At 34.5% G+C, this 27,202-nt stretch overlaps 7 protein-coding genes and 1 long non-coding RNA gene across 8 annotated transcripts; 4 read left to right on the top strand and 4 right to left on the bottom strand.

Annotated features, from left to right (window-relative positions):
• Positions 1-49: 49 nt before the first annotated feature.
• LOC124446384 (ankyrin repeat and MYND domain-containing protein 1-like) lies at positions 50-8,659 on the top strand. The gene is made up of 13 exons (XM_046997227.1): positions 50-526; positions 1,132-1,278; positions 1,369-1,857; positions 2,584-3,449; positions 4,295-4,466; positions 4,566-4,742; positions 5,261-5,368; positions 5,500-5,631; positions 5,756-5,863; positions 6,548-6,710; positions 7,060-7,181; positions 7,408-7,726; positions 8,144-8,659. The coding sequence occupies exons 1-13, from the start codon at positions 257-259 to the stop codon at positions 8,323-8,325; spliced, it is 3,255 nt and encodes a 1,084-aa protein (XP_046853183.1). The 5' UTR covers positions 50-256; the 3' UTR covers positions 8,326-8,659.
• Positions 8,660-9,100: 441 nt separating this feature from the next.
• LOC124446385 (ubiquitin carboxyl-terminal hydrolase 12A-like) lies at positions 9,101-14,372 on the top strand. The gene is made up of 11 exons (XM_046997228.1): positions 9,101-9,376; positions 9,469-9,546; positions 9,924-10,137; positions 10,286-10,366; positions 10,465-10,661; positions 12,015-12,091; positions 12,163-12,246; positions 12,477-12,609; positions 12,784-12,848; positions 13,415-13,493; positions 14,066-14,372. The coding sequence occupies exons 1-11, from the start codon at positions 9,356-9,358 to the stop codon at positions 14,165-14,167; spliced, it is 1,131 nt and encodes a 376-aa protein (XP_046853184.1). The 5' UTR covers positions 9,101-9,355; the 3' UTR covers positions 14,168-14,372.
• Positions 14,373-14,425: 53 nt separating this feature from the next.
• Positions 14,426-15,140, bottom strand: LOC124446386. Its single transcript, XM_046997229.1, has one exon. The coding sequence runs from the start codon at positions 15,049-15,051 to the stop codon at positions 14,545-14,547; it is 507 nt and encodes a 168-aa protein (XP_046853185.1). The 5' UTR covers positions 15,052-15,140; the 3' UTR covers positions 14,426-14,544.
• Positions 15,141-15,193: 53 nt separating this feature from the next.
• Positions 15,194-17,469, top strand: LOC124446903 (zinc finger HIT domain-containing protein 1-like). The gene is made up of 7 exons (XM_046997788.1): positions 15,194-15,324; positions 15,629-15,793; positions 16,096-16,142; positions 16,305-16,343; positions 16,438-16,529; positions 16,677-16,757; positions 17,093-17,469. The coding sequence occupies exons 1-7, from the start codon at positions 15,306-15,308 to the stop codon at positions 17,112-17,114; spliced, it is 465 nt and encodes a 154-aa protein (XP_046853744.1). The 5' UTR covers positions 15,194-15,305; the 3' UTR covers positions 17,115-17,469.
• Positions 17,451-18,514, bottom strand: LOC124446902 (putative lipoyltransferase 2, mitochondrial). The gene is made up of 2 exons (XM_046997787.1): positions 18,045-18,514; positions 17,451-17,724 (listed from the first exon to the last, which is right to left on the bottom strand). Exons 1-2 carry the CDS (start codon positions 18,502-18,504, stop codon positions 17,480-17,482), a joined length of 705 nt encoding a protein of 234 aa, XP_046853743.1. The 5' UTR covers positions 18,505-18,514; the 3' UTR covers positions 17,451-17,479.
• A 44-nt stretch (positions 18,515-18,558) lies between these two features.
• On the top strand, positions 18,559-20,789 carry LOC124446804 (pseudouridine-5'-phosphatase-like). Its single transcript, XM_046997683.1, has 3 exons — positions 18,559-18,704; positions 19,761-19,979; positions 20,077-20,789. Exons 1-3 carry the CDS (start codon positions 18,638-18,640, stop codon positions 20,481-20,483), a joined length of 693 nt encoding a protein of 230 aa, XP_046853639.1. The 5' UTR covers positions 18,559-18,637; the 3' UTR covers positions 20,484-20,789.
• A 1,031-nt stretch (positions 20,790-21,820) lies between these two features.
• LOC124445162 (helix-loop-helix protein ngn-1-like) lies at positions 21,821-22,294 on the bottom strand. Its single transcript, XM_046995867.1, has one exon. The coding sequence runs from the start codon at positions 22,292-22,294 to the stop codon at positions 21,821-21,823; it is 474 nt and encodes a 157-aa protein (XP_046851823.1).
• A 1,839-nt stretch (positions 22,295-24,133) lies between these two features.
• On the bottom strand, positions 24,134-25,712 carry LOC124446335. The gene is made up of 2 exons (XR_006948402.1): positions 25,275-25,712; positions 24,134-25,098 (listed from the first exon to the last, which is right to left on the bottom strand). It is a non-coding gene; the product is annotated as an uncharacterized LOC124446335 (long non-coding RNA).
• Positions 25,713-27,202: the final 1,490 nt, after the last annotated feature.

The following is a 27,202-nucleotide window of genomic DNA, read 5'->3' as shown; positions in this document are numbered from 1 at the left end:
AATATAAAATTAACTTTATTCTTTTCCTATACACCAATTGAAACCAAGACCAACCAAGTCGTACTGCAAGTATAATCTATCGGTTAAAACCCTGTTCTATGATTGGTTAATTCTCATTGTGTTTACTGGTCTATTTTTCTTGTCAATGAATGGGTCGATGTATTGAAAGTACGAAAACTGTCGATATGGTTACAACAAACGTTACTTTTAAGACTATTGAAGTTAAATTTTTTTCTCTGTTAAACGTGAAAAAAGGATGATAGCAAAATGCACGCTTACCTGTAGTCAAATTGACAAACTCAATTCGAGTACATTAGTGAAGAAAGACACTCGTGCATCGCATCAGAAACGAAGTGGTCACGGTATTTTTACGTGGGCTAACGGAGCTTCCTATGATGGTGAGTTTTTTGAGAATCGAAGACATGGTAGAGGAAAGCAAAAATGGCCTGATGGTTCTTCGTACATCGGAGAATTTCGGTGTGACTTAAGAGAAGGCCATGGTCGACATACTTGGGCAAATGGCGAGGTACGCAATGAAGCAACTTTAGTTGTCAAACAATAAGGATAACTTTAGTAAACAATGTTTGATCAAATTTTAAGTGGTCGTTAATCGTTATATTGCATTCACGTTAAAAGAATTACTGCTTTATTTGTTAAATTGATCTTAAAAAACTTGATGAGTCATTTGCAGATACGTTAAATGATTTGGCTATGAACGAAGTGTACTTTCTTTATCTTCAATTGCATGCATGAAAACCTAGCTCTGCATTTCGTAATTATTGAATTATATTACAGTTTTATTACTACAATGAGTCTAATGACATTGAAAAGAGAGGGAGATAATGCATGTCAACGTTCTCTTGTGTACAAAGAATCATTTGTACTGAGATGCAGTAAATTTGATAAATCCAAGTCTTAGCAGCCAATTAAGCCCCCCACTTTTCCCAGGTCCAATTTCATGGCAGTGTCTGTTGACTACAAAATGTTTAAGATTTTTTTTGTGATAAACAAATGTTCTTCATCTTATCTATTTGTTGCTTTTTTGCAAATTTTATTGTTTGCGAATCAAGTAAACATCTGAGCACGAGAGTGTTGTAAATGTAGAATTCAGGATATACATACTACATTTAGGTATATGAAGGTACATTTGCAAATGACAAAAGACATGGAAAAGGGAGATATTTTTGGCCCAATGGAACTCACTTTGAGGGAAATTTCTCTCATGATCACAAGGAAGGATACGGGTGTTTTCATTTTTCAGATTTAAAACAATTTAAGGTTTGCACTTTAAAAGTTAAATGTTTGATTAGTTTCTGCTATGGTTACATTTTCATGTGCTCCATATTTTCATATGCTCCATATTTTCAGGGTATGTACAAAAATGATGAACGAAATGGTCCCGGGGTAGTTTTTTATAATAATGGTGCACAAGACATTGGCTTATGGCATGGGGAAAAATTGATCAAATTATGTATTGTTATGAACAATGCTTTCTTATTTCAACATTTTTCTGAATATGTTGTCAATGCTGGAAATAATGTTCCATTGAATGTTAGACAAGTGAATTCAGCCATTTCTGAATCTCCATTATTCATGGACATTGAAGAGAATGAGATAACACAAGATTCATTCTTACTCCATGAGAAAGTATCTGAAATGTCTCTTCTTTCTGATATTATCAATGGAGGGAGGAATTTTTCTAATCATAAAAAAGGTCCATGTGAGTTAGCTAGTGAAGAGCTTCTTCTAGCATCTGGTGATGGTGATTGGATGCGAGTCATTGAGTTGCTTGAGGAAGGATTGGTTCATGTTGATGTTGCTGATAAAACAGGTTTTACGGCATTACTTGCTGCTTCGGTATGTGTGTGTGTATTTAATCTAGAATAAAAATTGAATCATTGTATGCATAGATTTACACTGGCAGAACTTAATGTCATCTTAATGCAAAGGCATGAACAATTGATAGTTGGGGTGTGTGGTCATATTCATATATGCATGACATTCAGTGTTCAGTTCCATTGAAATCTATTTTTTTCAATGGATTATAACATGTATTTGTTAAATATGAACCCCCCCCTCTCAATTACTGATCTTTCTATTCCCTTGTGCAAGGGTGCCTAGATACGTTTTATTGAGATATAAAATAAGGAGTTTTTAATAATTTTTATAAATAATATATGGCATATGATTATTACAGTGGTGTTAGTGATTTCACCAAGACCAAGGCGGCGGAACATTGATAATTTTTTTTGAGGGAGGGGGTATTATTCATACATGCATGTTTTACTTTATTAGTTTCTATTGAAATCAATTGTGTTTACGGATTACAAAATATGAATACAAGAATACAGCACCCCTCCCCCTCCCAAATATCAATGTTCTGCCCATACTGACATCGACACCTAAAATGTAGCATGTACACCCCATTTTAAATTATTTTAATAACTACTTATTTCTAACCATTGTTAATGTAAGATGGGGAAAAATCAGTCTTGCTCTATTCCATGGTCAATTTACTCCGTATGCAGTCATGCATATGTTGTCATCTGAAGATATGATGTAATTGTTGAGCAATAATTTTAGGTAAATTGCCACAAAGATGTCATCAATTCTTTGCTTGATTATGGAGCGGATATAAACAAACTGAACTATGAAGGTTTATCACCGCTTGCTGCTTGTCATGTTCTATTTTATACAAAACACACATGGAAGAAAAATATTGGCGAAACACTAAGTAAAGAGAATCTATTAAATAGTGTGCGTTGGGACACGGATAATGGTACATTCATACAACGAAAGCCAGTCTATCACGACGACGAAAGGGTTTCTGATTCAAGAAATTCCATTTCAAGAAATAAGGTGGAAAATAAACCGTTGGAAATTAAACGTGATATTCACAAAAACTTTAAGATGGATGTTCACACTAGAGATAAACTTGAACTTTACGAATCCCGGGAAAGTGATCAGTTGTTTCCTTCAACAAAAAAACTCTATCCAATTGCTGATGAAATGAAGTGTTTTTGCCCCCGTCATACAAAATCTCGCCTCAATGATACTTTGAAATCCGCTCAGTTTTCCGATGAATCTGATGTCAGAATGTTCTCCACGGACCGTAGATTTGTCGATAAAAGTCCTTCGATGAAAAAATGGACAAACCATTCTCCTGATTCAATAGATAAACAATTGTTCATTTATGATTTTTTAAGTGGAAGAACCTCCCCCAGTTTAAAACATTGTCACGAAAATAATCCGTCTCATGTCGAAAACTGCAGCTCCTTAGAGATAAGTGATTTGAACATTACTTCATCTTGTGAAGATGGAGAGCAATCACTGCAATACAGTTTACAAAACGTCATCAGCAGCTCGTTGTCGTCACCATTCACGGACGATGAGACGGATAGTCTAAACAGCTGTAAGCAAAGCAAGAAAAGACTACTTGCCCAACAAAGGTATGTGTTGAGCGAGTTACTTTAACTGCAGATGATTCTTCAATTCTGATATTCTTCTGTGGTACGTGTTTTAGCGCTCAAGAAATTAGCACTCGTGCTTATGAACAAATTAATCCCCAAAGAATCCATACTGCTTTCTACACATCCATATACCATTCGTACCATTATAATCCATACTATTTTACAATTTTTAATGATTAACTACTGGTATACTTCGACACTCCGCCATATGTGAGCCAGCTAGATCCGTACCACTCGGCAAGCCATGCATATTGCTACACATTGTAGTACTTATACAGTTCGTATTCCTGTACAATACGTCCAATTACATATACCCAGTCCATATTTCTTTCAACTATTGTCTATCATGTAATCAGTGCTACAGTACACAGAGATGAATTTACTGAAAGGGTGCGGAGGTGTTCGGCCTTCTTAGCTTTCGCTGGATGGGCTGCGAGAGGGGCTCCAAATCTCTAACAAAATACTAATTCTACCAAGTAATTAAATTTGTGATTAGCGTTTAATGACGCACACTTCCAATCATAATAAAAGGGTATTTAATAAAAAAGGTACAGTATTTGACAAAAAAGTGTAATATGGTACGACGACAATTGGCCACCGAAATCTTATCCAGCCAAAACATCCTCCACAAAAACCATCGTAGATCCTTTCCCCTTGTGCAGTTCATACTATCTTCTCTCGTGTTAAACAATCTTTGCTTCATACAACACATACATTGTACAGTTCTCTCTACTGCTTAACAAAATAAAATTATATAGCTTATACAACTCTTAATTTGCAAACAACGCGTTGTTTCCTGTTATATTTGTACAGTGTATTTGCAGGCGTCCACATTTGGAAGCTGCCGTACAACTCCTTTTAAAGCGTGGAGCAAGCCCCAATGCATCCTCACTCCCAATGCCTGTTTTATTTTTTGCCATCAAAGCTGCTGATGCACCGGTCGTGGCGCTCTTGCTTGAAAAAGGCGCGGATCCAAACGCACGACTGTCGTCAGAGGTAGTTATAAGTTACATCATTTAGTAAATTCACAGCGAGATTTCTATCATGTAGAAAGCAATTGTTTTCGACATTTTCTCATTTCTCTGTTTCGTTTAGCAACTAGGTATAACACCGTTGCACATTGCTGTTGCGTTGCCGTCTAACTCTTTTACTATTTCGAAACTGTTGCTGACGTCTGGAGCTGATCCTAATATGAGGGATTTCGCATTTACTGGCGTAGAGAATGGCCGCACACCGTTGCACACAGCTTGTTGTCGGGAGGATGACGATGAAGTAGGACATGTTCAAAAATTTTTGATTAAAATAGATTCGTATTATATCGCTTGAAAAATGAGTTAAGAATCCATATTTTTATGATAAAGGCAGTGGCGGACACTTTATGAAATATTGGAGGGGGTGGTCGAGGGGGCTCGTCCTCAAGGCATGTGATTTTTAAGGAGATCATGGGGCTTTTGATCCTCAGAAGTGCAATTTAAGTATTCCTACATACACTAATCATACACACACATGGCTTAATGCGTCTGCTGGTACGTGTACTGTAGAGAAATCTATCAAATAGTCATTGTTTAACATTACAGTTATGTTATGTAGGTGTAATTGGAGGGATTTGGCGTAGGATTTTTAATCTATCAAAATTATCGGGGAGTCCCTCCCCTTGTAACCGCCAATGGATAAAGAGAAGCGATTTCGCGTACGATGTGTAGCTTAAATAAAATTTTCTGAAGTGGGTGGCGTCTCAATACGGGTGATTCTACTTGACGTTGTAAACATGTGTTGTCTTTTTACTGTAGAAGGCAAATCATGTCATCAAACTTTTGTTGGAATATGAAGCTGATCCAAATATGTTATGTAACGGTCATTCTGCATTGTCACTTGCTATTGGAAGTGGTAATGATTTGGTGAGCATGCATTGTTTTGTCTTGTTATTATTTTCTTTCATTGCTTTCATAAACATGGTCAGTGTCAATAAGGGTTATTTGGTAATTAAGACTGTATCTAAATGTGTTGATTTTTTGACTCTCATTTCCAGGCTGTGGAAACTCTCCTCGAACATGAAGCTGATGCTAGTTTACCTTTAAAGTGTGGTGTTGGGTCGTCTTTATGTGCAGCAATTTCATTTACTGCGGAGAAACGACGGAAATTTGTCGACCGAATTCGCCTGGTATACATGTAAAGTCAAATATGGCTTCATTTCAATGCAAGAGATGTTGTTTATACAAAGATTGTAAATTAAACTACAATCTAATTCACATGCCTACGTGTTTTTGTTTGTCTCTATACGACAGGTGAACAATTTGATACGAAACGGTGCTAATATCCTTGCTCCAATTACTATCAATGATAAATGGCCACCTGGCACAGTTGTGGATTATGCGTACAACGTTTTTTATCAGGTTTGTGACTGTCAGATTTACTATTGAATAATTCAAAATTCACCTGGTAAACATTGTCAATAAAAGTATGCACCCTATCAACAATTATCCTTTCCTCCAGCGCATTATCACTAAAAATCTTTGCTTTGTCAACAATTATCCATGCTTCCACTGCATTATCAATAAGAGTATTAACGTTATCAACTTTTCTCCATTTCTCCACAACATTGTTAATAAAAGTATTAACGTTATCAACAATCATCCATTTCTCCACAACATTGTTAATAAAAGTATTTACTTATCAACAATCATCCATTTCTCCACAACATTGTCAATGAAAGTATTTATCAACCATCATCTATTCCTCCACTACATTGTCAATGAAAGTATTTACTTATCAATAATTATCCATTCCTCCACATTGTCAATGAAAGTATTTACTTATCAATAATTATCAATTCCTCCACAACATTGTCAATGGAAGTATTTACTTATCAATAATTATCAATTTCTTCACAATATAAAATCTCCTTTAAAGCATGACTTTTGCTAGGTAATTTTTGCACTTTTGAGGCCTTCAGAATAAGTATTTGACTTTGAAGATGCTATTTTGTTGTATGTGGTTTTCACTCAGATGGATTACCTGACTTCCCTTATGTTTACAACACAACTTTTTACATGAATGATCCCGATTCTGTGTTGCAGGATCAAAGAATATCTAAAACGCCGTATCATTCGCTGTCATCATATGAAAGAAAAGTTTTAAAGTCTAGACGAAAGATGCTTGATCATCTGGCAGATTTACTTCGAGCGCACGTTCTGAAGAGGGAAAAGAAACTACTCGAAGAACAATTATCTTGTGCAAGATGTGAGTGGATTGTAAATATTTCATGCAAATTGGAAGTGCTGATGATACGTACTTTGCTTCATTTATGTATCAGAATCATCGGAATTTTTCAAAGATTACGTTCGACAAATGTCCGTTGTATATGTTTTGTTACATATCTAAATACAACAATACAAAAGGAATAAGTTTTTACGTGAAGTTAAATTAGTCCGTTGTATTATTTGATTCTGCCTTTCTTCGGAAATAACGAGTCAAGTCTTCATACCCAAGTTCCTTCTCTTCATTGAATAAAATAAACCATGTTCTCAATTATAGAATCTTTATTTTAACAATGGATGATTTAAGGAATGCTAGTTATTTTTGCTTATAGCGCTGAAGATGGAATCTTGCAAGGACATACACAAGAAACACATCGATCGTCCACTGAGTTTTCACTTGGACGAAACCGTAATGGAGGATGGCAAAAGTAAAGCGAACCCTTCAAATATTTTGGTATGTATACTGTAGATTTGTCTAATGATAGTTTTTTTTATCATACATTGCTGATAAAGTCGTAAAGTAGCTTCAATGTGGTTGTAGATAACACTTTTTATTATTTATTTCTTTGAGTGATTGATTCATTTGATTCAATGAAGTTTTCTTCTGTTTCATTTATAAACGAGATGCTTCTTTTACGCGTTACAAATTTTTGCTTCTTATTGTTGTTGTTCCATAACAGGCGTCAACTTTTGATGAAAGTTCTGAAACTATGTCACGTGTTTCGTTCAGCGATGGTCGATTTTCAGATTGTGGATTGCGTGTTACTGTCGTTTATTCGTCTGTTGACGTCATGAACATCTCTCAACTATCGCTCAACTCGAGCAACAACCGGCAAATAATAAGCATATGTCGCTTTCGTTATTGTTACGAATGTGGTCGTTCCTTAGCTGTTCGCCTTTCCTCGTGCACTCGCTGTAAGCAAGTTTTCTTCTGTAGTCGAAATTGCAAAATGAAAGCGTGGAAATCTCGACACAAAGCCGAGTGCAAACTTTCGTCAGGTAGGATAATTTAAACTATCCAACATAGCTCAAAATCCAGTATTAATTATTCAGTATTAATCCAGTATTAATTATTTAATTATTCAGTTGTTTGCAATTTCCTTCAATAACTCGCATTAAGTTTTGATACGTAATTTCAAGATAATCACCATGGAGTATAAGCTGAAAATTTCAAAGTCTTAAGATAGTAGCTTTGTTTTAACTGCAGCAGTGTAGCATTATTCACAATGGATTACGATGCCAATTTACACATTTTTTGCTATGTAAAAAACAAAAAATGTTTTGAGTACAGTTTATAAAGAATAATAAATGGGTTTTTTTTAGACGATTTTCACTAAAAAGTCTTTGAAAATTACAATTAGCGAATTAGAGTTGAGTACGTTACTGCTGTCATAAAAAATTTACTAATATTTTCAGCTAGGACAAAAAGTTCGTCGTCGAAAAGAGCAGAAATTCCAAAGTCTGCTGAGTGTAATGCAAATCACGATGCTTCGTCGAAATGTGCTTCAAGAATGAAACGGAAGAATTTGCGGAGCGCTTCGAAAAACGTGAAAGTTGTTACTAAAGAAACCACAGTAAATGTTCGGAGATGCAAATAGGTATAAAATATAGTTTCGAGTAGAGTTTAGATATAATGGTCCGAATGTAATTTTGGATTTTATTTATTCGTATTAGTTTACATAGCTTATGACACAAGTAAAAAAATCCAAATTCATCGGTACGATGCAAATTAGGACGTAGCAAAATAGATAAATGAATGATTTAACGAAACACAGTATCATGTGTGGAATTTTTGCTCAAATTGACAAAATTCGACTGTACGAATACATATGATTTATAAGATCTGCTAGTTGTTGAAAATCCCAGAGGATTCATAAAACACGTGTAAATATACAGTTACGTCTGCTAAATTATAGTTCTCTGATAACGTAACGTTTCTTTTTTTTAGTTTGTGTTTCCGTATCCCAGAGAATATTTTCATTTCTTGTTGCTATTTTGAACCAATGCTTTTAGAAATTAAACACGCCCTTTGTGTTGGAATGAAGGGCGACATTTTGACATTGCAAAAAGTTCGACTAGCCCATTTCTCCACCTGTCAATTGAAAAATTTAATACTGTTTTACTGCTTACCCTACCTTCGTTTGAAGGATTGTTTTGTAATAACCGGAATAGCGATTAAATGGCACAGCTTTTTATTGTAGATCTCTGCTTGACTTACGGGTGTGGATAATATGATTAAGACATTTCATCTATCACTTTCAAAGCCAACTCACGGGCAGGGAATACCTGATGCTGTCAGCTTCACGCTTCCTACATCTTTAAGCTAATGTTGTTGTTGAAAATTGTGTGAAGTCTCTTTTCTGAAAGATTTGGAAAATGTAACGTCGACTAAAATATACGTGGTCACTGGATATACGTGGCCACATCAAATACATAATTATCCCTGACTGTCTTCGATACGTCAAGTAGGGATAACGAGGTACACTATCCGTTAACGAATCATGAAATTTCACGATTTTTGTCTAAGTCTAACTAAACTATAAAGTAATTTCAATTTTCAAAGTCAAAATATGTCTTTTCTCTCGACGTAACTGGCAAATTTTGTAGAACTTTTCAACTTATGCCCTGATGAAGAGCTGTTTAGCCATGGTAAGTTAGTTTTGATGTAGAATCTTGAAAAATGTGCAAATATGTGCTTAACAATTTGTGACTGGATTTTCGCCTGTAATTCCAAACTCTAGGGAGTGAATTCATCGCAATTGGAAAAAGAAATTGGCGAAGAGTTTCCTATAAACGAGAAATATTTTGGACTTGTAAATGTGAGTCATTCTGCTGATATTGTGAAGTATAATTTTACTTAGCAGGTTAACAGAAGAAAATTACGAGATAGCACATCATTTAACATAATTCGAGATGTCTGTTCTTGCACATTTTGCACATCATTATGTACTTTACATTCCTTTCTTAACATTTCCAAACAGTAGAATCATTGTAATCCTTATACAACTTGTTCCATCCTTAAAGTTTCAAAGTGAAAGAGCAAATGATCAAGTTCAGAATTGCCAATGTCTTTGATGTATTATGCTGATTTTGCTAGCAAGATATTGATGTGCTCACTTCCTTGTGTTCAATATTCTGAAGCTGTCATTTGCAATGTTTTAGCTTCATGTCAAATGAATTTTTTATTCAATTTTAGTTTGGCAACACATGTTATTGCAATTCGGTTCTTCAAGCACTCTACTTTTGTCAGCCATTTCGAGATAAAGTTCTTGCATATAAACCACAGAATAAACGGAAAGAGACGTTGCTTACTTGCCTCAGTGACTTGTTTGGAAACATATCTTCACAAAAGAGAAAGGTTGGAGTTTTAGCTCCCAAAAAGTTTGTTGCAAGATTAAGAAAGGAAAATGGTGAGGAAAGGAGGAAGTTTCTGTCATAATTTTCCCCATAAGTAATCTCATGAGATACATACTGTACAAAATGCAGTTTTTAATGTAAATTTTTTGCATTTTCCTTGATATTTTTCATTTTTTAAGTATACTTTGCTTTATCATTTAGATGTTTTTGATAACTACATGCAACAAGATGCTCATGAATTTTTAAATTATCTCTTAAATACAATTGGAGATTTATTGCAAAGTAAGCCCAAAAACTTTTTGTACTCTCTATGATTATGTTTTCTACATTTTTGTGTTCTGTAAGTGTATCTTGCAACTGTTGTTTCGTTGAAATTTTAGGTGAAAAGCAAAAAGAAAAAGAAAAGCTTGTACGACATGGAAGTGTTAGCAGTACAGCCAGTAGCAGAAGCAATGGGACCATTAGCTCATCAATGGCAAGTAGCAGTAATGTACCACAGAGTCACGAAGAAACATGGATTCATGAGTTATTTGAAGGAACTCTAACAAATGAAACACGCTGTTTGTCTTGTGAAACAGTATGTAAAATCAAAATAATATTTTTTTCTAAATCAACTATCTCATAATGCTGACACTCTAATAATAATGTTGTATTGCCAACCCACAAACTTGCTCGTGCTTTGTACGTTTTTGATCATTTGCATTATTTATTTCTTTAGAAATCCATTGATTTTACAGTGAATGTCAAAATAACTACATACATAGCACCACTAGACTTGCTAGCTGACTTTGCCCCTGATAAATAGTGTAGGCACTTGGCTTCTCACTGCCCTCTTTGTCATGGTCAATGGTATTGTGGGCATCCTCACAACTGCTTGTCAATGTCATGGGTAGTGTGAGCATCTCCACAAGTGTTTGTCAAAGATGGGTAGTGTGAGCATCACCACAACTGTTTGTCAAAGTGATGGGTTGTGTGAGCATCACCACAACTCTTTTTGAAAGTCATGGGTTGTTTGAGCATCACCACAACTGTTTGGTCATGTTGTGTGAGCATCACAACTGGTCAATGAGCATCACCGCAACTGTTTGTCAAAGTCATGGGTTGTGTGAGCATCACCACAACTGTTGTCAAAGTCATGGGTTGTGTGAGCATCACCACAACTGTTTGTCAAAGTCATGGGTTGTGTGAGCATCACCACAACTGTTTGTCAAAGTCATGGGTAGTGTGAGCATCACCACAACTGTTTGTCAAAGTCATGGGTTGTGTGAGCATCACCACAACTGTTTGTCAAAGTCATGGGTAGTGTGAGCATCACCACAACTGTTTGTCAAAGTCATGGGTTGTGTGAGCATCACCACAACTGTTTGTCAATGTCATGTGTGTGTGTGTCAAAGTCATCATCACCACAACTGTTTGTCAAAGTCATGGGTTGTGTGAGCATCCCCACAACTGTTTGTCAAAGTCAGGAGTTGTGTGAGCATCACCACAACTGCTTGTCAAAGTCATGTTGTGTGTGCATCACCACAACTGCTTGTCAAATTCATGAGTTGTGTGAGCATCCCCACAACTGTTTGTCAAAGTCAGGAGTTGTGTGAGCATCACCACAACTGCTTGTCAAAGTCATGGGTTGTGTGTGCATCACCACAACTGCTTGTCAAAGTCATGGGTTGTGTGTGCATCACCGCAACTGCTTGTCAATGTCATGAGTTGTGTGTGCATCACCACAACTGCTTGTCAAAGTCATGAGTTGTGTGTGCATCACCACAACTGCTTATCAAAGTCATGCATAGTGCTTGTGTGCAGGCACACGACAGTTTGTCAAAGCATGCTCACCAAGGCTTGTCATAATTAGAAGCCCCCCCTGAATATTGATCAAATCAAACAGCAATAAGTTTGCTATTTCATCCTTCCATTGACTTTGTTTTTCTAGGTAAGCAGCAAAGATGAATCTTTTTTGGATCTCTCGGTAGATGTGGATCAAAATACGTCTATAACTCACTGTCTAAGGTACGTTACTTGCAGTTTGTTGAATTTTTCTCTATGCTTTAAGTGTCATAGCAATCTGCACCATTTTTTAGGGGTTTTTCCTCGACTGAAACATTGTGTAGCGAACATAAATATTTCTGTGAAATTTGTAAAAGTAAACAGGAGGCGCAAAAGAGGTTCGTAGACTGTCGACTGTCGTCATTCAACATTCATATAATGGTTTCCTATGCAATCTCAGAAAGAATTATCGTTGTCAAAAGAAATGTTTCTTCAAAAATTTCTTAAGAGCAATAAGTTTCATTATAGAGCATGCCATTAATTATATTTTATGTGATCTAGCTATATTATTGCTTTGTTTCCTTCAGACATTACGTCATAATGGATTGCTTATTTCTCTGTTCTATAGGATGAGGGTTAAGAAACTTCCGAAAATATTGGCGCTGCATTTGAAACGATTTAAATACGTGGAGCATCTTAATCGTTATACCAAGTTGTCTTATAGAGTTGTTTTCCCGTTGGAATTACGGCTCTTTAACACTGTAAGTTTGCAGAGAATGACATTTGTAGATTTAAATAAAAGTTCGCACGACTTCATAGCAATAAGTATTTTAGATTGTTTCTAGATTAAGATCTAAGCTATATACCATTCAAAACGTTTTAAATGACTGATTGTTGAAAACTGATGCTCTGTGAATTTCTGTTTCTCGATGTAGTCGGACGATGCATGCAATCCTCACAGACTTTATGATCTCGTCGCTGTTGTCGTACATTGTGGCAGGTAAGTGAATGATTGGTCAACTTGGACGATAAGAGAAAGTCAAGTAGGGACACATTACTTACGGTTAGTGAACATAGATAAAATGGTTTGGAGTGAATGTTCCAGGATAGTTAAATTTTAGTTTCAATACCTCAGCAAGAATTTTTAGGTCTGGGGGCTAAATCTGAGTTGTGGAACTGTAATGTTGCGAACGTAAATCCTGTCCTTCGCTTCTTTATTTTAAGCAACCATTTGGACTTAGTGTTGTGCTCATCAATATTACAATCACAGCAAGTCGTGCAATTATGTATATGCGATTTTTTTCTTGGCGTTTTTATTTTTGACCATATTTATAGGAAAACACATGATTATGTATCAAGACCCATTACATGTATGGCTCCATATTAGCTACTTATCGACGTAAAACAATCAACTTAACCGTAAAAACTAAAGATCCGATGTCGTACCTCTAACTACAGCGTAAAATATATGCATAGTGCAAAAAGTTTTTATTACATTACTATTGCAAGTTTATAGTTAAATATCTAGTTCTCATGGTATTATGTTTCTCGTCGTTTGTCTTATAGTGGGCCAAATCGTGGACATTATATAAGCATTGTGAAAAGTCATGATTTTTGGCTCTTATTTGACGACGATCTTGTCGAGGTATGTTAGTTAACAAGCGTACTTTTTTTCACAGTGTTTTTATTGTCGTCATGTTGTGGTGTCATGATTTATGTATAAAACCAGCTTCATGTTTGTAGATGTAGATCGTCCAGGTTAGTATATTCCTGAGAAGGACTGTTTTTGTTGTTGTTGACTGACGTTTGTAGGACAATGAGAACCAGATAACAAATACGGCTAACATAACGTTTACTCCTCATTTGACTCTGAAAATGACTACCGCTAAGGTTGTCAAAACGTCAGTCAACAACAAGAAAAACAGTCCTTCTCAGGAATATACTAACCTGGATGATCTACATCTACAAACATGTAACAATACTCCTGGGTTCAAACCATTTACTTTAAACCAGCTTCAATCCATACAAGTTTTCCTCTCATTAAAAAGTCATGCATTCAGTTAAATCTTTTCTGTTTGCACACGTTAGTACACTAGCAATATTCCCTCATCTGAGGGATGAAATAACACTTTCATTATACATAATTGTATGTGAATGCCACCAAGATCTACAAGAACTGTAGGTGCTGCAAAATTAACTATTTCGATTCTTTTTTAGAAAATTGAACCTCAAACATTTGAAGAATTTTATGGTTTAACAATTGGTGGTCACAAATCAAGTGATTCAGGCTATATTCTTTTCTACCAGTCCAAAAGCTAGATTCTTGTTATGCTCAATGTTTCTGTGTCATAAGAGTTCATTTCTCTCTGAATTACATAACTCACAATGTCTTCAAATGTCTGACTCTAACTGCAAACTGATGTAAAAAGTATGCATTTTCATTGTTAAACAAGTAAAGTTGGTTATTGTAAATTAGATGTTGTAAATATTTGTTGATTTAAAAATTGTTGATAGTCACAAAGAATGTATTGGTTCCTAATCTGTACGTACATTACCAATAAAAAAAACATTAGAGAATAATTTGTCACATGACATAAAATGTCAATGAAAATGATAGTGGCTTTCATAATACAACAAACATTCTCATTCATTAACATAATGCAAACTTCCAAACAACATGAATGTGGCCCAAAATATCAACGTTTATTTCGTTTGTTTTTGCTGTTCCTTTTCCATCTCACTTGGCAGTCGACTTCTGCATTATCATCACCAACCTCATCAGGTTCTATCAGTCCATTACTCATCTTATAATAAACTATAGTGGAACTGCTGTCTGTGAATGCGACATATATAGTCTGATCTTTGTGAGCAACTGATAAGTCTATCTTGCTATATGCCTCGCAAATATTAGATATGTATTTCATAAGATCTGAATGAGTGAAGGAATGGGATGATTCAACAGGTAAAATAAGTTCAATTTGGCATTTCTTTAGAGGTCTACCAACTATATAAACACTTTTAATCGCATCGCAGTGATGTAGTTCCACATCGAACCAATGTTTTACTTCAATTAAGTCCAAGTAGACAATCATTGCCGCCCGTATGGATATTTCTTCCCCGCCGTATGATTTCATTTCCTGATATTTCGGATGATTCTCAAACCAATTTGAACGTGTTGTGTTGGCTATTGGACATTCTGCCATGACTCTGAATGAACTAACGATTTTCAAATACACCAATATAAAAACTGAAACAACTTTCACATGATGAATTGAAATTTGAAGTGAATTCACTTACATGGTTAATTTTTGTTATTTACACTTGATCAGGGGAGGGTCATTTCAAGTGATTTGGAACGAAATTAAAGATTCTTATAACGAAAGACGAGTTTACTTGTATACTTTTCAATAATTAATAAATATCAATTAATTAATCGTTCTTTGATTTAAGTTTAGCTATGCCCGAAAAATCCTCTGGTAAGTTATATTTTTTTATGATAAATTACGACAGCCAAGTTCAGTTACTAATACATCAGAAATAATTCTTAATTTTGATTTGTTTAACAATGACAGTTGAGACTTCAAATTGATAAATTGCCTCTATCCTTGAAATTTGTACAATTTTTATAGTTGAATAGCTTGTTTTTTAACATTTAGTATATTTTATGCAAGTCAAATCGCACTGAGCCAAAAGTTTAATAATTTACTAATGTGCTAAAACACAATTCTGTAATTTCAACACTTTTTCAAATTGTATGACACTTAAGCATTGAATTTTTAGCTAGACAAAAGGCTCAAGCTGGTCGACGTGTTTTGGATGAGTATGCCAGAAAAAGACGTCGGAAAAGACAGCTTGATGCATTGGAAATGGATAATTTTGGTGATGATCCTCATGCCAACCTTGCAAAAGGCAAAAAGCTTCCTTCATTCATTGATTCTTCAGAAGGTGAAGTGCATGTTATGTGATGAATGAATAAAAATGCACTTAAACAATGGTAGAATTTTTTTATGTAATTTTATGTAGGTCAATAACATGAGAAAAAAATTTTGGCCTTTCCAAATTTGTTTTTCTTTGAATCATTATATTATATGATAATTTGACCTAAAATATTTGATAACTATTCAAAACACGCTATCTATCATATGTTTCAATTGTTTATTAAATGTACTACTTGCTATGGATATTTCGACTTAATTACTATCACATGTTGAAAAACTTTTCTGTTTATTATAAACTACATGATAAAGAAAAGAAGAAGAAGAGGAAAAAAGGAACTGGAGAACATTTTAAACAGGTACCACTAACATTTTCATTATTGTGTAAAGCTAAAGTAGTCAATAGTGTTTATTGAAAATCAATTGGAATACCAAGGCAAGCAAACAGATTAACATGAATTTTTTTTACAACATAGATTAAAGAACTAATTGCTAACCTCACTTGACTTTTTATACACTAGAGATTTAAGAAAACATTTGCTTTACTGCTTGAAGAAGAGGTATAATTAATAGTATAGTTTTTGCATTCCACTAGTGTCAAGTTTCTCTGAAATACATAACTTAGTTATATTAATAAAAAATTATTTTTTTAAGAAACAAGAATTTGTTGATGGAGAACCAAACTATGTCACAGCTTGTGTTCCACCTTCAAGATTTCCTGAACGTCACTTTTGTTCTGTTTGTGGATATCTTTTTACATAACCATAACTTTTATGCTGTTCAGATGACAATATATTTCCTGAGGTTTTCTTGTCACCATGTTTTGACCATGACCCAAATTTTGAATTGATAGAAACTTTTTTACATTTTTTAATTTTCTTGACAACATCCACATTTCCATCAAATTACACATGCGTTCAATGTGGTGCTCGGTACTGCAGCGTGAAATGTTTAGGAACACACAAAGATACTAGGTAACTCATTGATGATGAACTTTATTGTATTTCAATTGTTTTTTTTATCAGCTTAGAAACATTGCAACATGCAAGTACATAAACTTGTAGTATACCTCACATATATAACTTGGACAGTTGCATTTCTTATATAAATCTAAGCTTATTTTATTGACCAAGTTAAGGTATGAACATATTTTAAATTTTAAACATGCAAGCAACATGATGACAGTCACTCAATTGAGTAACTAAATTAATGGAAAATATAACTTGTCTCACATTTTTATTTTGAGCTATTTATGAATTACATAATCGACCCAGTTCTTTAAAGTTGATGTATTTTTACAATTTATTAGATGCTTAAAGTGGACGGCATGAACAAATGAAAATATTGACTATGTCAAATGGGACCTTATAACATTGATCATAAGAACTTGCAACATTGCAGAAAGCAGGTGATTGGTGGTGCAGGTCAAAAGAACAATGGCAGAATATCCTTTAAAATGCCATGGATTATATAACTAAACTGGATATGCATGTAGAAGAGGCAACCTGTTAATTGTTTCAATATGAAACTATATACCAGATTATTGCATGCATTTTTTGAAAAGATGATTGTCTTTGGTTAACACAAAAACATTGCATTGCAGTAGTGAAAGTTGGCTTGCTAAATAGTGCTTAGACATCCAAGACCCAAAACTTGAAACAATAAAATTAAAGATTAATTCTTTAATGGCTTTATGTCACACATTATTATTAAGGTCTATTTCATTATTGTTTGTCAATTCACAATCAAAAACCTCTTGAAATGCATTAAGGAAAGGTCCAGTAGCTTTTTCAACAGTGATGTTCTTCCAAGTTTCAACAGAAAGAGATGTTACACCTTTTCCAACTAAACCACATGGAACAATATTATCAAACCAATCTAGATCAATGTTACAATTTAATCCTAATCCATGGGATGTTATCCAACGACTGACATGAAATCCTAAAATGATTAACATGAACAATTTGTAAAAAAATCATAAACACCCTTGGCATAGTTGAAGAATCCCCCTATGTAAATTTTGTCTTCGTAGGGAATTCATACATATGTGTAACTTTTGACCATGACATTTTCATTTTATGTATGATGTTGACGAATGCCAGTAAGAGGCAGACTGTACAGTCGAGTTAAATCTTCAAGTCAGAACTTACTACAAAGTAACGTAATCTGACGGGCAAGTCTATAACAGGCTTTATTTTATTTTTGTAGAAAATATTTTTAAAATTAAAATTTCCAAAATTTTCCTATCGCTTCAACCATACCGATTGCAGCTATCTTGCTATTGTCGATCCAAACTCCAGGATCAACAGTCCTTCTTGCAGTTACACCAAATCTGTTACATGTCTTTATTGCAACCTCTTCTAACATTTCGTTGTAACATCGAACGCTCATCGTAAAACATTTTAAATTAAGGACTGGATAACACATCAACTGTCCTGGTCCATGAAAGGTTATGAGTCCTCCGCGATTAGTGTAATGGAATTCGGCGCCTAATTTTCTTAAATGTTTGACGTCTTCTTCACTTTTTTTGTCTCGAATACCGGTGGTATAGACCGGGAAATGTTCGCATAACAACAAAGTATTTGGGGGTTGATAGTTCATCTTCATGGCTTTGAACTGTAAGTTTGCAATTTCTTTCATGGCTAATAAACCATCAATGTAATTAATTTTGCCTAGATTTTTGTACAAAATGCGCTTTCCTTGAAATGTTTTGGTCGCCATCACACAAAAAGTTATTATAACCCCCCAGAAAATATTATTTTAAATCCGGGGGGAATTATAAACAAAAAAACTAAAATGGTACACCTCATCAATATTCAAAGTTCAAAGTATTTCATCTTTTAATGTTAAAACCATGGAAAACAAGGCTCAACTGGCCCCTATAACGCATGTAATTTTTGATATGGATGGATTATTGTTAGGTAAGATAGCCTAGTAAGTCGGGATACTTCGCAAGTTATTGCACTCATTTCAACTATTGCTATATAAATTTACACGTCATATGGTGCAGGCAGGACCCCGCGCCAATTGGTTTTCGCTTAAAATCTGCTACTTTTCCTGGTAAAACGTTATATGGTATTTTCAGAAATAATAGAGTTTATTGGTTTTCAATGAATTCATATTTTGATTGTCAGATGATGGCTTTAGAATAATGAATTTCTTTAGCAAAACTATAAATAATAGAATTAACTATTTTATGACATATGTGCTGGCTTTTCTTTTTTCCATAGCAGCCAAAAGAACTTTCATCCAGTGGCATATTTTTCCCCTGGTCCCCAACATAATTGGCCCATAACCGGGAAGGTGCACTGGGTGCACATGTATCCCCATGTATCCATGAGGTCCATTTTTCAAAAATGAACAGAGAAAAAGTATTGAACACAATTGATAATGTCTGGTTAAATTGAAAAAAATAAATACAGTCCCTTATGTCATTTGAATCCAAGACTATTTTTAGCATACAAATCATTGATATCATTTATGTCAGTTAAAATTAAAAAAAAATTGCCAGTATCTGTCTGTTCTTATCTAAAGTTTACCTTCCTTTAGACTTTCTGGTTACAGCTCTCTATCTCCACTCAAATTTGGAAGAGCTGAGGAACTAAAATTAAGACAATCATTGTTATTTTGATTCGTGAGATACCTTGTTATTGTTTTTATTTAAAGTTTGGCCTTGTATTTGCAGATATTTAAAATCATGATGGCAATGGGGATGAAATTTTTCCTTTGGCGAGACACTTTCTCTTGGCAGCCCAATGCTTATTTCCATGTTTTAAATTCTTTGCACGACAAGGTCTTACACACTTTAAACTTTCTTAATCGGCAATTTAGCATCCCATTGCAAATTCAATGTCAAACTTTGTTAGCAATCAACTTTTCAAAAATATTCACAAGCATAATTAGTCAAGTTACCAACTTGTATCAACTGTAATGAAAACCAAGAGTTTAAACATGTCTTTTGTTGTCGTTAATTTTAGATACTGAGAGTATTTACACGGAAATCACTCAAAAAATCGCTGACAAATATGGGAAGGTATTTACTTGGGAAATGAAGTCAAAAATAATGGGGAAAAGTCCCAAGGATGGTGCTAAAATGACCGTTGAACTTCTGGATTTACCTATGACTGTTGATGATTTCTTAGAAAAAGCTGTTGCTTTGGAGAAAGAATGTTTTCCTCACTGCAAACCAATGCCAGGTAAATTATGCCTGTTTAAAAATTATTGGTGTGATTTCCTTTTATGAAATTCATCAAAATTCTAAAAGAGGATTTATTCATTTTCTTTCTCAACTAGGAGCTGAGAAATTAGTGAGGCACCTACATGCTCATAATATCCCATTCTGTGTAGCAACTGGTTCTAAGACCTGGCTATACAAAGTTAAAATCATGAATAAAGACGACCTATTCAAGCTTTTTTCTCACTACGTTTGTTCAGATGACGTTGAACTCAAACATGGAAAACCTGCCCCAGATATATTTCAGTTAGCTGCATCTAGATTCTCAAGTAAGCCACTCTCACCTGCCAATGTTTTGGTATTTGAAGATTCACCCAATGGTGTTACTGCTGCTCGCGCAGCTGATATGAGCGTTGTAATGGTTCCCGACCCTAGAGTAGACCCATCTATGTGTACAAATGCTACTGTGTGTTTAAAATCGTTGGAGGATTTTGACCCTAGATTATGGGGACTTCCTTCATTTTAGGTGATCACGTTTTTGCTGAGATAATTTTAAAGAACGATGTATTTATTACTGTAACATGTACATGGAACGTCGCTCATATGGGTACCATTTACTGATACCTAATAAAAATAGATTTCAAATTATTAGAAGTAATTAAGAATGTGCATTTGATCCGTTACATAGCTACTCTAGAATTTAAACATATTTAAACATATTCTTGAAATTCTTCAACATTTTATTTGTTACGTGATCATTTGTAGAAAACATAACGGTCAAAAGCCATCACCATTCAACATGCTAATTAATATTGCTTGCTTTCGTTTAAAATTTTGTCTTTCGTCAGAAATAAGTTATACGTTATATAAAAGACCAATGAAACTGTGATCTGGACAATTTCTCACGCAAGCACATTAGCTGTGTTTCCTACACGAAGTTTGTTTCAACAGCGCACAAAAAGCGAATTTTTGTGTAGTTAGAATAGGCTCTGGATTCATCAATTAATGCAACATTACAAAATCATTTCTGTTTCAACGACCGTGTGTTCAGGACTCTGAAGAACGTTCAGATCATTCAGATGAAGTGTTAACGTCATTCGTTTATATTGCAGTGTTAAAAATTTTCGGAAAAGTTTAAAATGTTATAAATAAAATTAAATATTTCGTTATTTTTATAATAAAATTTTAATAAAATATTTCGTCACCGAGAGTAATTTTCTGTTAACGCGACTCCATTGTCACGAGAAAGTTGAAGCACTTTAGGACAATGACATTCACGATAAAACGTACGTTTTACTGTGTGATTACAAAAGAGATGAAATTTTTATAATAAAATTTTAATAAAATATTTCGTCACCGAGAGTAATTTTCTGTCAACGCGACTCCATTGTCACGAGAAAGTTGAAGCACTTTAGGACAATGACATTCACGATTAAACGTACGTTTTACTGTGTGATTACAAAAGAGATGAAACAGTTTGAAATTGCTCGACGATTACCTTTGCATGCTTGCTGTAAAACATTTTCTTACTGCAGAAGATTTTTTCATTTCACCGTTTCAAATGAAACGTTATTACGCTCATGAAACTGTTTAATTTTCTCCTTGATTTATATTCAGGGATCGAGTTTTGCTATGTGGTGGTTATGCAGCTTATTCCCTGTCTGGCAATATTCCTATTTTTCCGGGTCATATTGACCGTGCATGATCTTTATAAAATTCTGGATTTTATCGAGTACAAACTTGCGATCGACTGAAAAGTTTCTTTCAGTTGGCTAGCGGAACAGTTATTCAAAATTTGACTACAGCCTCTTCTAAACTTTTTGTACTTCATTCCTATTAGACTGTGTTTTCCCATGTTCCCATCTAAATGTTCGTGATTCCATAACATTGGTGATTACACGTGGAACTGTGTGAAGAATCCTGCAAGAGCTCTGTTAGAGCCATTATATAATGTTGCGCTAACCGTAAAGTCTCTATTTGCGTAAGTTTCCTTTCTGGTCCTTTGCCAGTGAGATAATCTGGTATTACTCCACGTAGAACATCGAAGGCGCTATTCAGTCTTGACTGGCGTTCTCTTTCTCTTGCGTTCCGTCGAAGTTGTCGATTTCTTTTTACCGATGCTGGTATGACTTTTCGTTCTCGTCTACGTTCCTTTGTCTTGTTAGCAGAGTTCATTTTCTCGCGTGAATGATCGTTTTCGTATGTTTGACAAGTTGCTGCAACATATGAATCACTGTCAAAGCTGATTCGTCCAGGAAAATTGGCGTAGAGTGGTATTTGAAATCCATCTTGAGTTTGAACCATTGGTCCGGGAATATTGATGAAATGGGATGACATCTAATGAAAGAATGATTCGGTGGTTTGCAAATGAATGCTTTGCTTTAAAGTTGAAATTGTAGATACAAAATTTTTGGTTTCGAAAACTTGTCAAATTAAGAAAAGGATGCAGATATACTATGGTTTTGTGGTGTACAGATTATCGACAAAAAACTAATTCTTCTGTTGCTTCGTCGATGGTGATTTGCAAATGGGGGAAGTTATATAAATGTTAGGGTTCAGATCTTGTTGACTTTTTTTGAAATTCATGCTCTGGAAACTCTTTGAACCTCTAGATATCTTATAATAAGTACTTTAATTAATGATCTCATAACATGCCAAGCATTTACCAAAAACTAATCCTCCAAAACTGGCAGGGCTTGTTTTGTTTTAGCGAGTCTCTTATTGTCGATGAAAAAGACCTGTTTGTTCTATTTTTTGCGCCTTCTTTGTTAGCAGTGGACAAAACGTGTACAATATATTTTGTTAAACGTTTGTAATAAAATGTTAAAATCATCAGAGAAAGCACTTTATCGGTATGATCTCTAGCCTTTGTAGTAACGCATTGCTTTTTATTTTGAAACTTTGTATAATGATTCCCATATTCAGTCCAGATTTCTTGTTTGGTACATTTGTGACGGGTCGTTTACTGTTTCATGCGCGTTTACCGTTTGAAAAGATATTTCGCTTCAAATCAGTTGGTCAATTCAGTATATCACTTTCTTTGTGTCCTCATTTATACTAACAAACTGGAAAAACACGTGGCAGATATTTTTCCCGTGTGCAACTACCTTTAAATGCACGCAACCATCAACGTGGAAAATCTTTTCATTGTGTTCATTGTTGTTTTTGTTGATTCAATTTATGTAGTCGCTGAAACTCAGAGCACTTCCATGTTTGCCTTGGATTTTCAAAAAGTTTTTCGACAACATTTGCTTTCTTAACGCACACATTTTTTGTTGTTTAACATTTGATATTCACGTCTAAGCTTTATCAACTTCTGTGTGTAAAATTGCTTTGAAATGCTTCTCATCGTATAAAAAAACCACTGAGAAATTTTATTTTAACATTCAAGAGTGAAAACAAAAAGCTTACCTTAATTTCTTTTTTTTTGTTCAGTTGCCGAAATGAAGAGACTACTTCCCTTGTGCTCTCTGTCGTAGCATGAATAACACGGTGGACGTAATGTGGCTTTTTATACTCAACGACGACGTTTCTTCTAAATGGCTAGCAACCGACCTTGCAGGGTGTCCCCTGGCAATTTTTTGTTTCCTTACATAGACCTTTAACGATCCGTGATATACTTATAACAATAAAACTTGACCGATTAGACTGCAGTGACAGGCACAACAAACAATTGTTAGAGAAGAAAAGACTCTTGCGCATAAATGTTATTGTCCTTTTTTCAAACCACAACATTTAATAATAAATATTGAATCTGCCCTTTCAAGCCAGGCTTCGAATTAGTGTCGTTAACAACAAATAATTAGCACGTACTCCAAAAGATTAAAACAACTCCTAAAAGTTTTTCGCACTCGTTGATAAACTTTCAATGAGAACGCATTTTGTGTTTGTTTTGAGCACTGCATGTGCGCATACACAGGGCAGCTTGCATTTCTGTTTGTTTGGATTTTGGACTTTCTATGCGATAATCAAATTAAGTTAGAATGTCCACTCAAAACCTTAGAAGCAGAAAATTCAATAATTCAATGCTTTTTTTTTCACTTATTAGAAATGTTCCCATCTGCTTTTCGTCCATTGACCATTTGCAGATTCTCTGCGCATGCGTTAACAAAAGCTTTTATGCATTTCAAGCGAAGAGAAATCAAAAGCTGGAGAAAAGAATTATTTCAATGAAACTACATTGTGGTAATTTATTTTATCTAAATACAAATCTAAATCATTTTATGAGAATGTTTCTTGAAGTTGTATACAAGACAATATCAAACAATAGAACTGAGGAACATATTGTAGACAGCAGGCTTTCCTAGCAATTAATGACTAATCTGGAAATCACTTCTTTTTATGAATGCAAAAGTATGTTTAAGATATAAGTCTTCTTCAGCTCTATTTTATTCCCATTGTATTTATATTCTTGTGTTTGAGGTTCAAGAACAGAAATAAGGAATACCGCAAGGTCATCTTTGTCTTGCCTCAAGCAAGTGCTTGGGTGATTGTTCAAAAAGACAGGAAACATGCTTTCATCACTGAAGTCATCACGAAATATAAAAGGCAATCACTTGTTTACGTTTAGAAGTACGCTGTTTTTAATAGCTGCAGGAAGAAAGTATCACAACTTTGACTTTAATCTCATATTGAAGATGACGTTTCGGGACACCTTTGAAGATTGACTTGTATTAGTAAAGATGAAGCTTTGAAGGCCATCTGCATGCTTATCTTTTGCATTGTTAAGAATACTTATCTACATAGACATTATGTTAAATGTTTTGATGTCAAATTCGACACTTCTCTCCTTTCTTTACAGTTTTTTCCTCCAAGAGATCGAACCAAGCCCTTTTGGGATGTCCTGGGTTGTTTAACATAAATTTGGAGTGTTTTCATGTTATCAGTTGAGGTTTTGTGGCAAGACTCATGCTGTTATGTCATGAAAGAACACGTTTTCTTACACCTAGTTTGCATAATTCTTATTCAATATTTGAAAAATTCAAGCATGTTTTTATTGTTAGAAAAATCATATAAAAGACATGGCGATGCTTAGAGCCAAGTGTACTGTTCTCAATTGACGCCAGTTGGACCACTAAAGGCGCGGCTAATTAAACCATTATCAAGATTTATGCGCACGTGTGGACTTTTGAGACCTCTTCCTTTTGAAATTTCACCAACGTAATATACAAAAAAGAGAAAACGATATAAAGATATGGGTAGAAAAAAAACACAATTATCATGCAATTTTCTGTGGATAGCTATTCCCTTTTGAAAAGACACCAAACTTTTATGAATTCCAAAATCAATGCCATTCAATTAAAGTAAGTTGATTTACCTCTCAATGATATAAAATATCTTTGAATTGAGCCACATAACTTTACGTAATTTAAATTGTAATTCGGATATCGTTGCATAAATAATTAGCTTCTTTATTGTACCTAACCAATATGCCGATGTCGTCAGAACGTAAAAGTCTCGTTTCTTCCACATTTTAACGCGTTCATCATGTACACTTCAATTTTTTTAAATGAATAATAATGTTGTTTGGCCTTTTTGGATGTGTCAAAAAAACCCGGCTTCTCAATCAATTTGTGGTTTTGTCCATTTTCGTTTTCACCTGTTTCCAAACATTACGTTTTAAATATTTATTATTTTATTCATTAATTTGAGTAAGGCACATTGTTGCCACCTCTTTTAAATTTTACTGCATTTCAGTTAGCTTTGGCTGCCTTCCGTAAGACTCTGTGTTTATTTATTCTCAACACGAGGTTGAAGAAATCATTACTGTTTGCCACATAAAAGAATTATCTTAGCAATATAAATTTAATTGAGCTGCTTATAACTAACGATTTTGCAACAACGACAAAAAAGCAAAATATTTGACTGCAAATACTTTTCAACACTATGACATATTTGCCGAAGTAATTGATTTTTAGGGTAAAGTTTGTCAATATAATTCACAGCATGATAATCAATGAAACAGCAAGAACGCATTTTTATGCGCTACGTCATTATTTCTGTCCAAACTTAAGGGTTTTTACTTTCTTCATCAATCGTTGCTTATTTGACTTACATTGTTAATGATTGATGCAACAGGGTTTTGTACTTTCTTCATCAATCGTTGCTTATTTGATTTATATTGTTAATGATTGATGCAACAGGGTTTTGTACTTTCTTCATCAATCGTTGCTTATTTGATTTATATTGTTAATGATTGATGCAACAGGGTTTTGTACTTTCTTCATCAATCGTTGCTTATTTGATTTATATTGTTAATGATTGATGCAACAGGGTTTTGTACTTTCTTCATCAATCGTTGCTTATTTGATTTATATTGTTAATGATTGATGCAACAGGGTTTTGTACTTTCTTCATCAATCGTTGCTTATTTGATTTATATTGTTAATGATTGATGCAACGAAGGTTGTGAATACCCAATGTGTAGTTTATTGCATTCGATTAAAGTTTCATAATCCGCATAATGCTAACTTGAACCTCTCTTCAGGAACAAACAATAGTTAGTTTATTGATAAAAATTTAGCTGTTATTCGCATTCATTGAATTCGCCTGTTTTTATGATTGCGTCGGTGTCAAATAAAGACTAAGAGACAGTTTGGTTAACTTAATTAACTTAGATGCTCCAATTTTGTCAGCCGACACCAATTGCTTGGGTCCTTTGGATGTTAAATTTTTAAGTTAGTCTTCTATTATGTCCGCTTTGCAGTGTAGAATGTTGGGGACGAACTCTCTTACAGTGAGGATCGCTTTTATAATCTCTGAAAAGAGCCTATACGCATTTGGTGGACACTAAAGAGACTGTTACCAGACTGAAGCCATCATTTTACCTGAGATAATGTGCAGCAAAATAATTTAATTTGTCTTGACTCTTATTCAAGAATAAAATCATCTTTGGACAATCAGGTTGATTTCATAACTTACTACGGCACAACAGAAAAACTATGGGACACTTGCCATCGGCAGTTTGCAGTAGCTGTTTTTCCTATAGATGCTTTAATTGCGGTTGAAGCTCCTCTGTTTTAGGCATCCAGTTTTTTATTGTCTCTCGGTGATCCAAAAATATGTGGCTGGTAAGAAATACAGGTCATAATGCAGCTTTCATTGATCTTTACTGCCCTCTTGGACTGTGAATGAATGATTGCATATCTCGTTCCATTACTTTAAAAGATGACAAAAGATGGCATAAATCAAAAACAGGTTTTGTGACATGTTAGCAAGCATGCAACGACATTTTTTGTAAGGCCT

Source organism: Xenia sp. Carnegie-2017, unplaced genomic scaffold (assembly GCF_021976095.1).
Source record: "Xenia sp. Carnegie-2017 unplaced genomic scaffold, XeniaSp_v1 HiC_scaffold_22, whole genome shotgun sequence".
Classification (NCBI taxonomy): Eukaryota; Metazoa; Cnidaria; class Anthozoa; order Malacalcyonacea; family Xeniidae; genus Xenia; species Xenia sp. Carnegie-2017.
Note: the sequence above shows the minus strand (reverse complement) of the source record. Positions and strands in the feature narration are given on the sequence as shown.

Coding starts and splice junctions, on each gene's coding strand:
- LOC124446903 (XM_046997788.1), top strand. Junction 15,794..16,095: donor ATTCATTGATTCTTCAGAAG/GTGAAGTGCATG, acceptor TACATGATAAAG/AAAAGAAGAAGAAGAGGAAA. Junction 16,344..16,437: donor CTTTACTGCTTGAAGAAGAG/GTATAATTAATA, acceptor TATTTTTTTAAG/AAACAAGAATTTGTTGATGG.
- LOC124446804 (XM_046997683.1), top strand. CDS start 18,638: ATGGAAAACAAGGCTCAACTGGCCCCTATAACGCATGTAATTTTTGAT. Junction 18,705..19,760: donor TATGGATGGATTATTGTTAG/GTAAGATAGCCT, acceptor CGTTAATTTTAG/ATACTGAGAGTATTTACACG. Junction 19,980..20,076: donor TCACTGCAAACCAATGCCAG/GTAAATTATGCC, acceptor TTTCTCAACTAG/GAGCTGAGAAATTAGTGAGG.
- LOC124446385 (XM_046997228.1), top strand. CDS start 9,356: ATGAAGAGCTGTTTAGCCATG. Junction 10,138..10,285: donor AAGATTAAGAAAGGAAAATG/GTGAGGAAAGGA, acceptor TTTATCATTTAG/ATGTTTTTGATAACTACATG. Junction 12,247..12,476: donor AAACAGGAGGCGCAAAAGAG/GTTCGTAGACTG, acceptor TCTGTTCTATAG/GATGAGGGTTAAGAAACTTC.
- LOC124446902 (XM_046997787.1), bottom strand. CDS start 18,504: ATGGCGACCAAAACATTTCAAGGAAAGCGCATTTTGTACAAAAATCTA. Junction 17,725..18,044: donor TAGCAAGATAGCTGCAATCG/GTATGGTTGAAG, acceptor TAATCATTTTAG/GATTTCATGTCAGTCGTTGG.
- LOC124446384 (XM_046997227.1), top strand. CDS start 257: ATGATAGCAAAATGCACGCTTACCTGTAGTCAAATTGACAAACTCAAT. Junction 4,743..5,260: donor GTCGGGAGGATGACGATGAA/GTAGGACATGTT, acceptor TTTTTACTGTAG/AAGGCAAATCATGTCATCAA. Junction 7,182..7,407: donor CGAACCCTTCAAATATTTTG/GTATGTATACTG, acceptor GTTCCATAACAG/GCGTCAACTTTTGATGAAAG.
- LOC124445162 (XM_046995867.1), bottom strand. CDS start 22,294: ATGTCATCCCATTTCATCAATATTCCCGGACCAATGGTTCAAACTCAA.
- LOC124446386 (XM_046997229.1), bottom strand. CDS start 15,051: ATGGCAGAATGTCCAATAGCCAACACAACACGTTCAAATTGGTTTGAG.